Source organism: Mustelus asterias, chromosome 10 (assembly GCF_964213995.1).
Source record: "Mustelus asterias chromosome 10, sMusAst1.hap1.1, whole genome shotgun sequence".
NCBI lineage: Eukaryota > Metazoa > Chordata > Chondrichthyes > Carcharhiniformes > Triakidae > Mustelus > Mustelus asterias.
The window spans coordinates 93,724,854-93,741,307 of record NC_135810.1 but is presented as its reverse complement, the minus strand read 5'-3'; the positions used below and the strand labels follow the sequence as shown (position 1 = coordinate 93,741,307).

The 16,454-nt window shown below is 44.1% G+C and overlaps 1 protein-coding gene across 1 annotated transcript in view; it reads right to left on the bottom strand.

Moving 5' to 3' along the window:
• The window catches only part of b3glcta (beta 3-glucosyltransferase a), a 154,050-nt gene that overhangs the window by 26,709 nt on the left and 110,887 nt on the right, over nt 1-16,454 (bottom strand). Inside the window, exon 12 of the mRNA XM_078222853.1 lies at nt 10,717-10,816. Coding sequence (XP_078078979.1) covers nt 10,717-10,816 — 100 coding nt within the window. The remainder of the gene's footprint in view (nt 1-10,716; nt 10,817-16,454) is intronic.

Genomic DNA, 16,454 nt, shown 5'->3' with positions numbered 1-16,454 from the left:
TACTGTGAAAAGTATTGTTTCTTGAACGCTATACAGACAAAACATACCACTCATAGAGAAGGAAATGAGAGAGTGCAGAATGTAGTGTTACAGTCACAGCTAGGGTGAACAGAAAGATCAACTTAATGCAAGATAAGTCCATTCAAAAGTCTGACAGCAGCAGGGAAGAAGCTGTTCTTGAGTTGGTTGGTACGTGACCTCAGACTTTTGTATCTTTTTCCCGAAGGAAGAAGATGGAAGAGAGAATGTCCGGGGTGCATGGGATCTTTAATTATGCTGCTGCTTTGCCGAGGCAATGTTCTTTCTACTATATTGTTTTATTTCAAGTTTTCAGTATTTATTCTTTGGATGTGGATGGTGATGGTGTTCTGGATGCATTATGAGTTGAGTGCACAATGTGGAACTGCAATCACATATGAGCAACATTGGGTACGAGTGGCAGGTTCTCTATTCTGAAACGGGCCGGCATTGTGGCACTGCTGCCTTTCAGCACCAGGGACCCAGGTTCAATTCCTGGCTTGGGTCACTGTCTGTGTGGAGTTTGCATGTTCTCCCTATGTCTACGTGTGTTTCCTCCAGGTGCTCCAGTTTCCTCCCACAGTCCAAAGATGTGCAAGTTAGGTGCATTGGCCATGCTAAATTCTCCCTCAGTGTACCCGAACAGGCGCTGGAGTGTGGCAACTAGGGGATTTTCACAGTAACTTCATTGCAGTGTTAATGTAAGCCTACTTGTGACTAATAAATGAACTTTATTTAAAAATAAATGAACCAGTTTTTTTGTGGTTATTATAAAATTCCTTTTCACAATAGGACATGCTGGGAACTGAATTCTTAACATCAAAGAGTGCTAGTCACCACCCTAATATAGTTATCATCAAATAACCTTTTGACTTTTTCTCAGCTGTTTAATCTTAGATGTGGCATTCCAAATATATTTATTCATGCCAGCTGAATTAACATTTATGCTATTAGGCACTCATGGTTTTTAAAACAAACATCTTTCCCAATGTTACATATGAACAGAATCTGAAGTATTACCATTTATCCACAGTAAAACTGCCCTGTCTACGAACATAGCTACAGATTGTAGTCACCACTAAACATGTAGAAGTAATTAAACTCTCAGAGTAATTAAAAACAAATAAAATAATTAATGTAATGAAAGGAGTTATTTCAGTATTGGCATTCTGTTACTGTTAAAGAAAATAACATAACCTCATGATATTTTAACAAGCAGAGTTGTGTTAGAACACCTATGGTGCAGAAGGAGGTCATCTGGCCCATTGAGCCTGCACCAACAATAATCCCACCCAGGCCCTATCCCTGTAACCCCACACATTTACCCTGCTAACCCCCTGACACTAAGGGGCAATTTAGCATGGCCAATCAACCTAACCTGCACATCTTGGTCTGTGGGAGGAAACCCACACAGACACGGGGAGAACATGCAAACTCCACACAGTCACCCGAGGCCGGAATTGAACCCGGGTCCCTGGCGCTGTGAAGCAGCAGTGCAAACCACTGTGCCACCGTGCCACCCTTATGTTATGCTCTTGTGAAAACATTTCCAGTTATTGTTCTACCTTCAGACTGATCAAACATCCCAAGCTTTACTGGGAGTTCCAAAAATATACTTCATGTCTTCAGAATCAGTAAGAAGTCTCACAACACCAAGTTAAAGTCCAACAGGTTTATTTGGTAGCACGAGCTTTCGGTAGCACCCTGTGTGAGAACCTCTCCGGCTACGTTGAGGGCATCCTGAAACCCATCGTACAAAGAACCGCCAACTTCTTTTGCGACACTACGGACATCTTACAGAAACTTACCACCCATGGAGCAGTTGGACCAGGAACACTCCTCGTCACAATGGATGTCTCGGCACTCTACACCAGCATCCCCCACGACGACGGCATTGCTGAAACTGCCAACAATTGCCAATCTCCAGATGCAATTTTACAACTCATCCGCTTCACCCTGGACCACAATGTCTTCACATTCAACAACCAGTTCTTCATCCAGACACATGGAACAGCCATGGGGACCAAATTCGCACTTCAGTACGCCAACATCTTCATGCACTGGTTCGAACAAGACTTCTTCACCGCAGGGGACCTTCAACCAACGCTATACACGAGATATATCGATGACATTTTCTTCCTTTGGACTCACGGTGAACAATCACTGAAACAACTATATGATGACATCAACAAGTTCCATCCCACCATCAGACTCACCATGGACTACTCTCCAGAATCGGTTACATTCTTGAACACACGCATCTCCATCAAGGACGGTCACCTCAGCACCTCACTGTACCACAAGCCCACAGATAGCCTCAAGATGCTCCACTTCTCCAGCTTCCACCCTAAACACGTTAAAGAAGCCATCCCCTACGGACAAGCCCTCCGTATACACAGGATCTGCTTAGATGAGGAGGATCACAACAGACACCTCCAGACGCTGAAAGATGCCCTCATAAGAACAGGATATAGTGCTCGACTCATTGATCGACAGTTCCGACGTGCCACAGAGAAAAACCGCACTGACCTCCTCAGAAGACAAACACAGGACACGGCGGACAGAGTACCCTTCGTCGCCCAGTACTTCCCCGGAGCAGAGAAGCTACGACATCTTCTCCGGAGCCTTCAACATGTCATCGATGAAGATGAACGTCTCGCCAAGGCCATCTCCACTTCTTGCCTTCAAACAACTGCGCAACCTCAAACAGGCCATTGTACGCAGCAAACTACCCAGCCTTTAGGAGAACAGTGACCACGACACCACACAACCCTGCCACAGCAATCTCTGCAAGACGTGCCGGATCATCGACACAGATGCCATCATCTCACATGAGAACACCATCCACCAGGTACACGGTACATACTCTTGCAACTCGGCAAACATTGTCTACCTGATACGCTGCAGGAGGGGATGCCCCGAGGCATGGTACATTGGCGAGACCATGCAGACGCTACAACAACGGATGAATGGACACTGCTCGACAATCACCTGGCAGGAGTATTCCCTTCCTGTTGGGGAACACTTCAGCAGACAAGGGCATTCAGCCTCTGATTTTCGGGTAAGCGTTCTCCAAGGCGGCCTTCACGACACACGACAACGCAGAATCGCTGAGCAGAAACTGATAGCCAAATTCGGCACACATGAGGACGGTCTCAACCGGGATCTTGGGTTCATGTCACACTATCTGTAACCTCCACAACGTGCCTGGGCTTGCAAAATCTCATTAACTGTCCTGGCTTGAGACAATTTACATTGCTTTAACCTGAGCTTAACCCTCTCTCCATTCACATTGTCAGTACCTGTAAAGACTTGATTACCTGTTAAGACTCACATTCCAACCATTATCTTGTAATTGAGTTTGTGTCTATATATGCCCTGTTTGTGAACCCAACTCCCACTGACCTGATGAGGGAGCAGCGCTCCAAAAGCTCGTGCTACCAAATAAACCTGTTGGACTTTAACTTGGTGTTGTGAGACTTCTTACTGTGCTTACCCCAGTCCAACGCCGGCATCTCCACATCATCTTCAGGACCATTTCTGCCTTTCGCAAAGCATCCTTTAAATCCAGCAAAGCTGGGTGTAATTTTATATACAACCTTTTAAGTCAGCTAACTTCGTCTTATTACTTTTTTGTATCTGTTTTCACTATTTATAATTTTAAATATTAGTGGTTTTATTGATTAGGTTTTAATTTGATAATGTGGAATGAGTTCTTTGTAAGTGTCTCAAGACCATTTTCATTCAAATTGATGAATGTAACAAGAATAATGTGTTTAAAAAGTAAATAGATTTACAAAGAATTATTCAATATGAATAAGGTGGATTTTGCACTGCAGGTTTGCATCAGACAGAGTTTAGCTTCCTTTCAGCAACACTGCTTAATGCTATCTCAAAACTCAAACTCTTCCATTCTGTATCGGAAGCACTTTCCCAGATACGTATAGGTGCAGTGCTCTCTTCCAACAGTTAAAAATACAAATGTTTAGAAAACAGCAAGGGAAGAAATCCTACTCATTAAACATTAAAGCTAAGGTAAGATCTGTATGACTGTAACACTACATTCTGCACTCTCTCCTTTCCTTCCCTATGTACGGAATGCTTTGTCTATATAACGTGCAAGAAACAATACTTTTCACTGTATGTTATCTGGGCCGAAAAATGGCAGATGGAGTTTAACCCTGATAAGTGCGAGGTGATTCATTTTGGTAGGACAAATTTGAATGCGGATTACAGGGTCAATGGCAGGGTTCTGAGGAATGTGGAGGAACAGAGAGATCTTGGGGTTCATATCCACAGATCTCTGAAGGTTGCCACTCAAGTGGATAGAGCCGTGAAGGCGGCCTATAGTGTATTAGCGTTTATTAACAGAGGGTTTGAGTTTAAGAGCCGTGGGGTTAAGCTGCAACTGTACAGGACCTTGGTGAGACCACATTTGGAATATTGTGTGCACTTCTGGTCACCTCACTATAAGGAGGATGTGGAAGCATTGGGGAGAGTGCAGAGGAGATTTACCAGGATGCTACCTGGTTTGGAGGGTAGGTCTTATGAGGAAAGGTTGAGGGAGCTAGGGTTTTTCTCTTTAGAGCGGAGGAGGATGAGAGGCGACTTAATAGAGGTTTATAAGATGATGAGGGGGATAGATAGAGTGGACGTTCAGAGACTATTTCCTTGGGTGGATGTAGCTGTTACTAGGGGGCATAACTATAAGGTTCATGGTGGGAGATATAGGACGGATGTCCGAGGTAGGTTCTTTATTCATAGAGTGGTTGGGGTGTGGAATGGACTGCCTGCTTTGATAGTGGAGTTGGACACTTTAGGAACTTTCAAGCGGTTATTGGATAGGCACATGGAGCACACCAGAATGATAGGGAGTGGGATAGCTTGATCTTGGTTTCGGACAAAGCTCGGCACAACATCGAGGGCCGAAGGGCCTGTACTGTGCTGTACTGTTCTATGTGACAATAATAAATCAAATCAAAGTCAATTTACAAAGTGGCCATACCACTATGCACTGTGCAAATCATAACACTGAATTTGCATGGTATAGTATCAAACCAGAGTACTGCAGGATAATGGCCGTCCTTTTGTTTTGCTATGATGCTCTGACAAGTCCTGAGTGCAGTTTTACACTTCAAATTTAGTGTCATTGTGAATTGAAAATTGTTCAGCTCCAATGCGAACCTTGCGATGTAAATAGACTGTTAGATATACGAAAGCAAGAATTTCTATCAAACAACTAGATAATTTAGACCACTCAAACCAATAATTTGTTAAATTGCTTTGTCTCAAGATGACAAAGTAGGGTATTTGGCCTGTAAAATTGGAGTAACACTTCTTTTTACAATGAATGCACCAATATTTTCCTGTTTTGTGTGCCATCCAATTAGACAGCACACCCATAGATCAAGCTGAAAATGATTGACTCAATCTGTATAAATTCAGCACTGGCAGCTGGATAGAGGAAATCTTTCACAATTAAATTGGAAAAATACCCTGAGGTTTGAGATGAAAATCATCTGTACAAAAGCAAAACTCAGGTGCACAAGAGCTGCACAGGAAGAAATTGTTAATCAGAATGTCAGAAGGCAGAATCATAGAATCCCTGCAATACAGAAGGAGGCCATTCGGCCCATTGAGACTGCACTGACAACAATCCCACCCAGGCCCTACGTCCGTAACCCCACATATTTACCCTGCTAGTCCTCCTGACCCCAAGGGGCAATTCTGCATGGCCATTCAACATCTTTGGACTGTGGGAGGAAACCAGAGCACCCAGAGGAAACCCACGTGGACATAGGGAGGAAGTGCAAACTCCACACAGACAGTGACCTGAGTCTGGAATTGAACCCGGGCCCCTGGCACTGAGGCAGCAGTCCTAACCACTGTGCCACCGTGCCACTCTACAGAAGAAGCTATAGAGATGTCAGCAATAGGTTGAATTTTCTTTTCCCCCCAAGTCCAAAGTGAAAATTGTAATCATCGTCAAAGCCTGATGATGCACAGGAAGAGATAGACAGGAATGTTTTCAGTTCTTTGTGCTCAAAGTTACAGTAATGGAGCCCCCTCTTCATCTTCTACTGTTTTGAAACTGTGCTATTATTGAGAAAGACATATACATGTTTTAAAATTCAGACAGCTTCATGAAAACCTATTCAAAAACAGCCTCTTGCAAAATTCCACGATGCCTCAGTTGGTAGATCCAGCAATTAACTGAGGATTATAGGGCAAAATGAATTAGAATTGCATTCCCCAAGTGCAGACTGATTTAGTTTATCCTAGGCTTCAATGCCCTTGGGGTACAGAATGGGAAACAAGCCAAAATTCCTGCTTTCAACCTTTATGCAGTAGATGATGTGTATGGATGTTGGGTGAGGAAAGAATCAAAGTGGGCCATCCATCAAGACTCACACATGACAAATGGCCTTGGAGCTGAAGGATGTTTGGTGTCCACAGGATCATACTTAGTAGGGGTAATTGATTTTAGAAATAGTGAGCCTTAACTGTCGATGCAACATACAAATTAGGGAAGGTAGTGACGTAGTGGTATAGTCACTGGACTAGTATTCCAAAGGTCCAGGGGACCCGGTTCAAATCCCACCTTGGTAGATGGTGAAATTTGAATTCAATAAATATCTGGAACGAAAGAAAAAGTCTAATAATGACTGTTGATTGTTGTAAAAACCAATCTGGTTCACTAATGTCCTTTAGGTAAGGAAATGTGCTGACCTCACCTGGTCTGGTCTACCCTCCAAATCCACAGCAATGGAATGATTCTTAAAAAAATGCCCTCTGAATAAGGCAACCATTGATGGGCAATAAATGCTGGACTAACCAGTGGTCCACATCCCATGAACAAATAAAAATAAGGAGCAGGAGTAGGCCATTCGGCCCCTCAAACCTAGTCCATTATTTGATAAGATCATGGCTAATCTGATTGTGATATCTATTTTCATATTTCCCCTATGCCCTTTAACTCTCTTGTCAGACAAGAATCTATCTAATTCACTTGAAAATTTACAATGACCCTGACTTCATTGCTGCCTGGGAAGAGAGTTCTGCAGACTAACAATCTTCATAAGAAAATAATTCTCCTCATCTCCATCTTAAATGGGGGACTCTCTATTTTTAAACTGTGTTCTCTAGTTCAAGTCTCTCCCATAAGTGGAAACATCCTTTCAGCATTCACTCTGTCAAGTCCTCTCAGTATGTGTTTCAATAAGATCACCTCTCATTTTTCTAAACTCCAATAGGTTATCTATTTAATGGTAACATATTTTAATGGCATCTCTTTCTGGCTAACTTCTCATGGACATTTTCCCATAGAAATAATAGTGTTTTAGAAGGCTTGCCAAGATCTCACAAACTGCAGGATTTTCTTTCCTGAGCTCTGTTTCTGAGCAAACATCGTGCAATCTGTTGTCTACAGCACAACTTTCAGTCACCTCCCTGTACCCTGGAATTGCTGTCCTAAACACCGCTGCTTTGCTACCGTTCTTTCACCTTCAGAGGCCTTCTTAAAACTTTTGTGTTTGAGTCATCTTCTCAGCTAGTCCTGCTCAGTTTCTTTAACCCCCTGCGACTCCCTGTAAAATGCTCTGAAAGCTCTGTTATGCAAAAACGTTGGAAGTGCCCATGTTGTTGCTGCAGTATGTTATGATTGTGGTGCTTGAAATTCCCTCAACCAATCAACCAAGTATTCAACTTCACTTGGTTCACAAACCATAAGAAGGGAAAACAGGGACCCGGGTTTGATTCCCGGCTTGGGTCACTGTCTGTGTGGAGTTTGCATGTTCTCCCCATGTCTGCGGGGTTTCCTCCGGGTGCTCCGGTTTCCTCCCACAGTCTAAAAGGCGTGCTGGTTAGGTGCATTGACTGAACAGGCGCCGGAGTGTGGAGACTAGGGGAATTTCACAGTAACTTCATTGCAGTGTTAATGTAAGTCTTGCTTGTGACTATTAAATAAACTTTACTTTACAGCCATGATCATAATGAATGGCAGAGCAGGCACAAAGGGCTGAATGGCCTACTCTTGCTCCTAGTTTCTATGTATGACAACTTTATCTTTTTACAATTTAATATGGCTTCACTACTTCTAAATTTTATGCCCCTAGAAATAAATCTCTGCTCTGTTAACTTTTTCCATTGATTTGTTAACCGACAATGCTGCTTTCAATGATTGACTCATTGCTATCACTAGATCCCTTTGCTTTTCTACCCCATTCACAATCTTGTTACCTTAGGCGTAGCTGATGTTTCTAATTGTTCTTCCCATTTATCTATCTTAAGTCCCATAACTGAGCAAGTAGCAGAGTTATCTAAGGAAGACACATGAAGCAAAACACAGGAAGAGAGTTACACAGGAAAGAAATGAAAGGAGAAGGAAGAATAGAGGGTTTATCAGTTGGATTACCTGGCAGTTTAAATATTATTTAATATCCAGTCCCCGTTCATAAAGGTATGTCCTTTGATTTGATTTAATTTGTTATTGTCACATGTATTAACACACAGTGAAAAGCATTGTTTCTTGTGCGCTATACTGACAAAACAGAAGGAAACGAGAGAGTGCAGAATGTAGTGTTACATTCATAGCTAGGGTGTAGAGAAAGATCAACTTAATGCAAGGTAAGTCCATTCAAAAGTCTGACAGCAGCAGGGAAGAAGCTGTTCTTGAGTCGGTTGATACATGACCTCAGACTTTTGTATCTTTTTCCCGACGGAAAAAGGTGGAAGAGAGAATGTCCAGGGTGCGTGGGGTGCTTAACTATGCTGACTGCTTTGCCAAGGCAGCGGGAAGTGTACACAGAGTCAATGGATGGGAGGCTGGTTTGCATGATGGATTGGGCTACATTCACAACCTTTTTTAGTTCCTTGCAGTCTTGGGCAGAGCAGGAGCTATAACAAGCTGTGATACAACCAGAAAGAATGCTTTCTATGGTGCATCTGTAAAAGTTGGTGAGAGTCGTAGCTGACATGCCAAATTTCCTTAGTCTTCTGAGAAAGTAGAGGCATTGGTGGACTTTCTTAATTAGTGTCAGCATGGGGGGATCATGATTGTTGGTGATCTGGACAACTAAAAACTTGAAGCTCTCAACCCTTTCGACTTCGTCCCCATTGATGTGGACAGGGGCATGTTCTCCTTTATGCTTCCTGAAGTCGATGACAATCTCCTTCGTTTTGTTGACATTGAGGGAGAGATTATTGTCATCGCACCAGTTCACCAGATTCTCTATCTCATTCCTGTACTCTGTCTCGTCATTGTTTGAGATCTGACCCACAATGGTGGTGTCGTCAGCAAACTTGAAAATCGAATTGGAGGGGAATTTGGCCACACAGTCATAGGTGTATAAGGAGTAGAGTAGAGGGCTGAGAACACAGCCTTGTGGGGCACCGGTGTTGAGGATGATCGTGGAGGAGGTATTGTTGCCTATCCTTACTGATTGTGGTCTGTGAGTTAGGAAGTTCAGGATCCAGACGCAGAGGGAGGAGCTGAGGCCCAGGACACGGAGTTTGGAGGTGAGTTTTGTGGGAATAATAGTGTTGAAGGCTGAGCTGTAGTCAATAAATAGGCGTCTGACAGAGATGTCCTTGTTATCTAGGTGTTGCAGGGTTGTGTGCAGGGCCAGGGAAATGGCGTCTGCTGTGGACCTGTTGTGGCGTAGGAGAACTGTAGTGGATCCAGTTAGTCCGGGAGGCTGGAATTGATTCGTGCCATAATTAACCTTTTGAAGCACTTCATAATGATGGATGTCAGAGCCACCGACCGATAGTCATTAAGGCACGCTGCTTGTTTTTTCTTAGGTACCGGGATGATGGTCGTCTTCTTGAAGCAGATAGGGACCTCAGATTGTTGTAAAGAGAGGTTGAAGATGCCTGTGAATACCCCCGCCAGCTGATCCGCGCAAGATCTGAGTGCACGTCTGGGTACCCCATCCGGGCCAGTTGCTTTCTATGGGTTGACTTTCAAGAAAGCTGCTCTGACATCTGCAATGATGACCCCAGATACAGGTTCATCCAGGGCATCCAGGGTGGAGGCCATGCTCCTGCTGACTTTTTTGCTCAAAACGGGCGAAGAATGCATTGAGCTCAGCAGGGAGGGGTGCGTTGGAGCTGGCGATTTTACATGCCTTCATCTTGTGGCCTGTTACGTCTTGCAGACCTTGCCATAGTTGGCGGGGGTCGGTGTGGCTAGCCTGGGTTTCTAGCTTGGTCCGGTACTGGCTTTTGGCATCTTTGATGGATCTCCTTAGATCGTATTTGGCTTTCTTGTATAGGTCAGTGTCGCCTGACTTGAACGCCTCAGACCTGGACTTCAGCAAGCAGTGGATATCCCTGTTCATCCATGGTTTCTGGTTGGGGAACACACGGATTTGCTTCTTTGGCACAAGAGGGCTTATCAATTGGATAATCTGGCAGTTTAAATATTATTTAATATCCAATCTCCGTTCATAACGATATGTCCTTTGCACCACGTTTTATAATATTCAAATTTTACTTTCAACTCCTCAAATCTCATAATTTTCTCAGGCATTAGAGGAGAATAGTTTTATGGAAGCAAAATCTAATAACATTCACATTCAGCTATAGTACAAAACTGTAGCTGAACGGTTATGCCTAAGGATTGCACTGTTTAATGTTGCAGTATTATCAAATTAAATAAAAGAGTTAGTAATTTTAAAAGAATGTTATTCACAGTACCTTATCAATGTGTCATCATCCACAATCATGAGCCAGGGAACCTCAGCAACAGCAGGACTAACAAATCGTTCCAGAATCGCAAATGTTTTGCCACAGTGGCCTTACACATTAAAGAAATGGGAAAAAAATGTTTCAGTTAATCTGTTTTCCTGCTCTTAAAACAGTGCACAAAATAAATTTTAATTCTGGCTTTTATATGTGATTATATTGGATAAAATGTGTCCACCAGGATGTATAACGCCATATTTTTTCCAGAACAGGTTTCTATTTCTGTATTCACTGTGTCGGGTCGCTGATCAGCTGCCATTAAACACCATCCCTAACTTTCCTTTCCAGTCACATGGTAAGATATGTCAAAGGTCATTTCTATTGCCAAAAGCAGGCGGGTTTGGGTCTAGTATGAAGAAACCATTTTAAAAACTTCAAGCAGGAATCCAAGCTGCTGATTTGTGGTTTTAACTGAGTTGGGAGGAGGGGACGGCTGGTAAAAGGGGACAAATAATTCAAGTGCCATTATAGCATCACTTGTGGGTCAGAAGGAGTAGGAGTGCGTTCTCCACGGCCAACAAGCTAACCCTCTAAAACCCCTTCTACCTCCACAATCTTCCTCTGCCCCTGAAGAATACCAACCCGCCCAAGTGACCTGTCAGCTTTCCCGAGACTTCAGTGATCACCCCTGAATCCCCCACCACAGCCTACTCACCACCCCTAGCTCCTTGCCTATGGCCTTTTCTAGAGCCTGCCTCACCCAACAGACAGCCAAGCCTGTCGATCCCCAGACAGCCAAGCCTGTTAATCACCCAAAAGGCAGCCAAGCCTGTTAATCACCCAAAAGGCAGCCAAGCCCGTCAATCACCAAATAGTCAAGCCTGTCAACCACCCAATAGACAGTCAAACCTGTCAACCAGGCTGGCTTTCTGGTGAGGAAGCTGTAAACAACAGTCCAAAGTAGTAGAGCTGTCTTCTGTCATGTCGTGTTATCACCTGCTTGTGAACTGGTTCTAGTTCATTATAAGTAAGACAGGTTGTAACACTGACATATGTAGGATATGGAAACTGTAGAAAGAAGAACCATACTTTGTGGCTGAGACATGCATTAGCTATCCAGCTACGATGCTACGTACGTGTATAAAACGCTTAAGCTTGACTAAAGACCAGTTCACCATGCTCACAGACATTGAGAGCAGAATTGATGGGAAAGAGGTTGTTTCCTCAAATCTGCTGAACGCGAGATGTCTTTGGGACATAATATTTTTCTGGGAACAAAGCTAGACAGCGATATCGAGCAAGGGCAAATGATTATTAAAAATAGCTCCTGAACAGACCTTGAGAGTCTAGAAAAGCAGATGAGTGTCAGTCAGTGTCCTGGAGACTTGGAAAGCACAATTAATTACTCGCTAACAGGTGAAGAACTCAGGTTTCATCTTTAGAAGACAGCTCACTCATTCAGCCTGAACCACATTCAGCCGAAAAACATCAGGTGGTGAGGATCTGCCCCCAACATAGCAGATACTGATGAAACTTTAACTGTATAAAAGAGAGAAACATTTGGATTTCAGTCCACAGACCGAGAGAGAGAGGGTAATCTGGCCAATTACTGAAGACACAGTCAATGTGGAACTGACCATTGCCAGATGATTTGTAGATATCAGCTCCTTGTAATTCCCTATTTCTGGGCGTTCTATCACATGACCAACTTTGTGCTGAATGTATTGCATTGCAAAGTGTAGTAAAGATTTTTAATGGTTAACAGAAAATTTTCAGTGTGATCTCATTATTTCTGTAATCCTCAGATACTAAACCCTGTTAGGATTAAGAAAAGTCTTGCAAACAGTCGCCTGGTAGAATTTGAATGTTGCTGAAGAGATATGCATGTTTTCAAAGCTTTTCATTTTGTAATCTTCAGGAAAAATGTAAGAATGCCAAAGTCTAAAAGGGCACAAAAAACTGTGCCACAGGAGAAAAGGGGTGCTGATTGGCTGACAAGTCGACCCTGATTGGCCAAGGGGTTGCCATGGAGAAAGCAATGGGGAACTAACTCAGAGCAAAGGGTGGGTGGGGGGTGGAGGTGGTGGGGGGCTAATAGTTCCTGTCATTTTCTCATTGGCCCATCTCAGAGCGAGCCCTGCCCAGTACAGTTACAGCACTATCGTCTACCCAACAATCTGAAATATTGCCCACCTATGTCCTGTCCACAAAAAACAGGATAAATCCAATCCGGCCAATTACTATCCCATCAGTCTATGAGTAACCTGATCAGCGATATTCCATTTGAATTCTGACAGGACCGCTCGACTCCAGATCCCCTTACAGCTTTGGTCCAAATATGGACAATGAAGCTGAATTCCTGAATTGAAGCAACATCGAGGCATTCCGGACGAGCCCTCATTTGGGGGTGGCACAGTGGTTAGCACTGTTGCTTTACAGCGCCAGAGACCCGGGTTCGATTCCCGGCTTGGGTCACTGTGTGGAGTTTGCATATTCTCCCCGTGTCTGCGTGAGTTTCCTCCGGTTTCCTCCTACAGTCCAAAGATCATAGAATCATCATAGAATCCTACAGTGCAGAAGGAGGCCATTTGGCCCATCGAGCCTGCACCGACAATAATCCCACCCAGCCCCTATCCCTGTAATCCCACATATTTAGCCTGCTAATCCCCCTAACCTATACATCTTGGGACATTAAGGGACAATTTAACATGGCCAATCAACTTAACCCGCATATCTTTGGATGTGAGGGTTAGGTGGATTGGCCATGCTAAATTGCCCCTTAGCGTCAGGGAGACTAGCTATGATAAATGCATGGCGTTATGGGGATAGGGCCTCAGTGGGATTGTGGTCAGTGCAGACTCGATGGGCCGAATGGCCTCCTTCTGCACTGTAGGATTCTATGAATCTCTGATTCATTTAACCTGGTGTGGATTCAACGAATCCCAACACTGATGTCAATGTGAATCATGGGTAAAAGTATTCACTGGCTGGAGTTAATGGGGCAGAGGGGAGGGGAGGGGAGGGGTGTCAATACCAGGAGTTCGAAGTGGTTTAATTTGAACATTTCCAAGGTAAGCCTTCTGCGAAGACCATCCAAAGTTTCCGGTTTAAATCAGAGTATCAGATTGTTCCCGGTGAACATCTACTGCCCTTTGGAAATTGTTCCAGGGCAATTCTCATGCAGTCCATGCATGGAGACCTCCAGGGGGTCTCCAGTGCGATTTCTGAGATACTTTTGGGGTATGAATAGACGCTCAGGCCTATAGGTTGCATTGCAGCAACTCATCAAAGCTCCTTTGACAGCACCTCCTCAACACTCAACTTCTTTTGTCTAAAATGGACTAGGGTAGCAGACACATGGGAACACTACCACCTTCATGTCACACATGGTCCTGACTTGGAAATATATTACTGCTCCTTCATCCTCCCTGGGTCAAAATCCTGGAACTCCCACCCTAACAGCAACAGAACAATGGTGTACCATCACCATATGGATTGCAGAGGGTCACCACCTTCTCAAGAGCAATTAAGGATGGGCAATAAATGCTGGCTTGGCCAGTGACACATCGATGAATGAATGAAGTATGAATCAAAAGTATGCAAGGTATCAATCCAGGAGGCTGCATAAAGAGTCAATGCATACTGCAAACACAAGAATCAATGGTTGTGAGAAATCAGTCAGATCATGAGCTAGGATCACAGGTTGCTCTGATGTTAATGTAATTTCCCCTCTTTATCCATACACCCCTCACCTCCACAACACACTGTGGAATTTAATGATCAGCTCAGCAAGTCTTAATAATTCATTCAGAAAACATGTTCTAAACATTTACTACTTTGTCGCAGCCTCTGAGCTGATGCCCTTCTTTTCTGGGACAAATATTGAATATTTATTAATATAATATAAGCACCTAAGAATAATTGGAAGGGGCAACTTAAAAAAATTAATAATTAAAACATGGCAAGAAACTTTGTTACTTTGCTTTAAAATTACTTTGTTTTAGGGGTGGCAGCACAGTGGCACAATGGTTAGCACTGCTGCCTCACAGCCCCAGGGACCGGGTTCGCTTCCCGGCTTGGGTCACTGTCTGTGTGGAGTTTGCACATTCTCCCCATGTCTGCGTGGGTTTCCTCCAGGCGCTCCGGTTTCCTCCCACAGTCCAAAAGATGTGCAGGTTGTTCCCTAGTGTCCCAAGTTGTGTAGGTTAGGGGGAACGAGCAGGGTAAATACATGGGGTTAAGGGAATGGTGTGGACGGCCTTCACGACACACGACAGCGTAGAGTCGCTGAGCAGAAACTGATAGCCAAGTTCCGCACACATGAGGACGGCCTAAACCGGGATGTTGGATTTATGTCACATTATCAGTAACCCCCACAGCTTGCCTCCTGGGCTTGTAGAATCTCACTAGCTGTTCTGTCTGGAGACAATACACATCTCTTTAACCTGTGTTGAATGCTCCCTCCACCCACATTATCTGTACCTTTAAGACCTGGCTGGCTGTAGAGATTTGCATTCTAATTAGTATTCTGTAACTTGATTTCTGTGTCTGTGCCCTGTTGGAGAACAGATATCCACCCCATCTGACGAAGGAGCTGTGCTCCGAAAGTTTATGGTATTTGCTACCAAATAAACCTGTTGGACTTTAACCTGGTGTTGTGAGACTTCTTACTGTGCTTAAGGGAATGGGGCAGGGAGTAGGCCTGGGTAAGATGATCTGTAGAAGGGTCGGTGCAGACACGATGGGCTGAATGGCCTCCTTCTACACTGTAGCGATTCTGTGATTCTAAATCTAAAAACTATCAAAGGTGACGAACAAAGTTTCCCTACTGAATTCAAAAATGAATCTGTAAGATCACCACCCACCTGCGTATGGGCAGACTGACAGCAGGCGTTTGAGATTGTTACTGGCTGTCACACTCATGGAAAAATCATACAAAAAATGTTACAAATATTGGCACTACCAGGTAAGGCAATACTAGCTCCGTGGAGACAACGGCTACTCACTGAAGCATAGGCTGACAACATCAGTTTGGAGCCCAAACAACAAGACCAAGGAGTGATTCAATCCAAGTCACAGCCACTGTAATCAAGCAACCAATCGTAATTCTGAAGATGTGCTCCGGCCTGGAGAATAATCATGATTTGCTGCACTCTGCACAACACAGTGCAGCAGCAAAGCTTGGAGGAAGAGGGTGCTGAGTGAAGGGCCTCTTCAGAGAGCAGGGCAAGGGGGAAGGAGTAACAAGAGGAAGGAAAGTGAATGTGCAGTCGCAGCAGTAGAGTGGCATTCACTGCCACACAGAACAGTTTGGTTCTGGGACTATTTAGCTCGATGGAGCCAGCGCACCAAGCTGGCAGCCACATTATAAACCGACTTGGCATCTCCCATTCCCCAACAACAATCCTACTACAACCAACAAAAGCACAGCAACATGACTAAGCCATTCAGTCCCTTGAATCTATTCTGACGTTCAATCAGATTATGTTTGATCTGTGACCTAACTCCACGGCCAGAATCTTATGCTCCCAACTCCAATGGTTTTTTGTGGTAGATGGGGGGCATACAATTGCAGGGACAGGGTTCCCACCAGCCCTGATCTTCCAGCAATGTTACACGAGGGTGGGCAAGGCCTCAGTTGGGAAGTTCATTCTTGACCCAATCCAAGCTCTGAAGGGCCTTTTCCTGCCCAGTCGCAATTTTTAGGCTGATGGTCACATTGAAGCTCCATTGAAGAAATAAACAAAGTT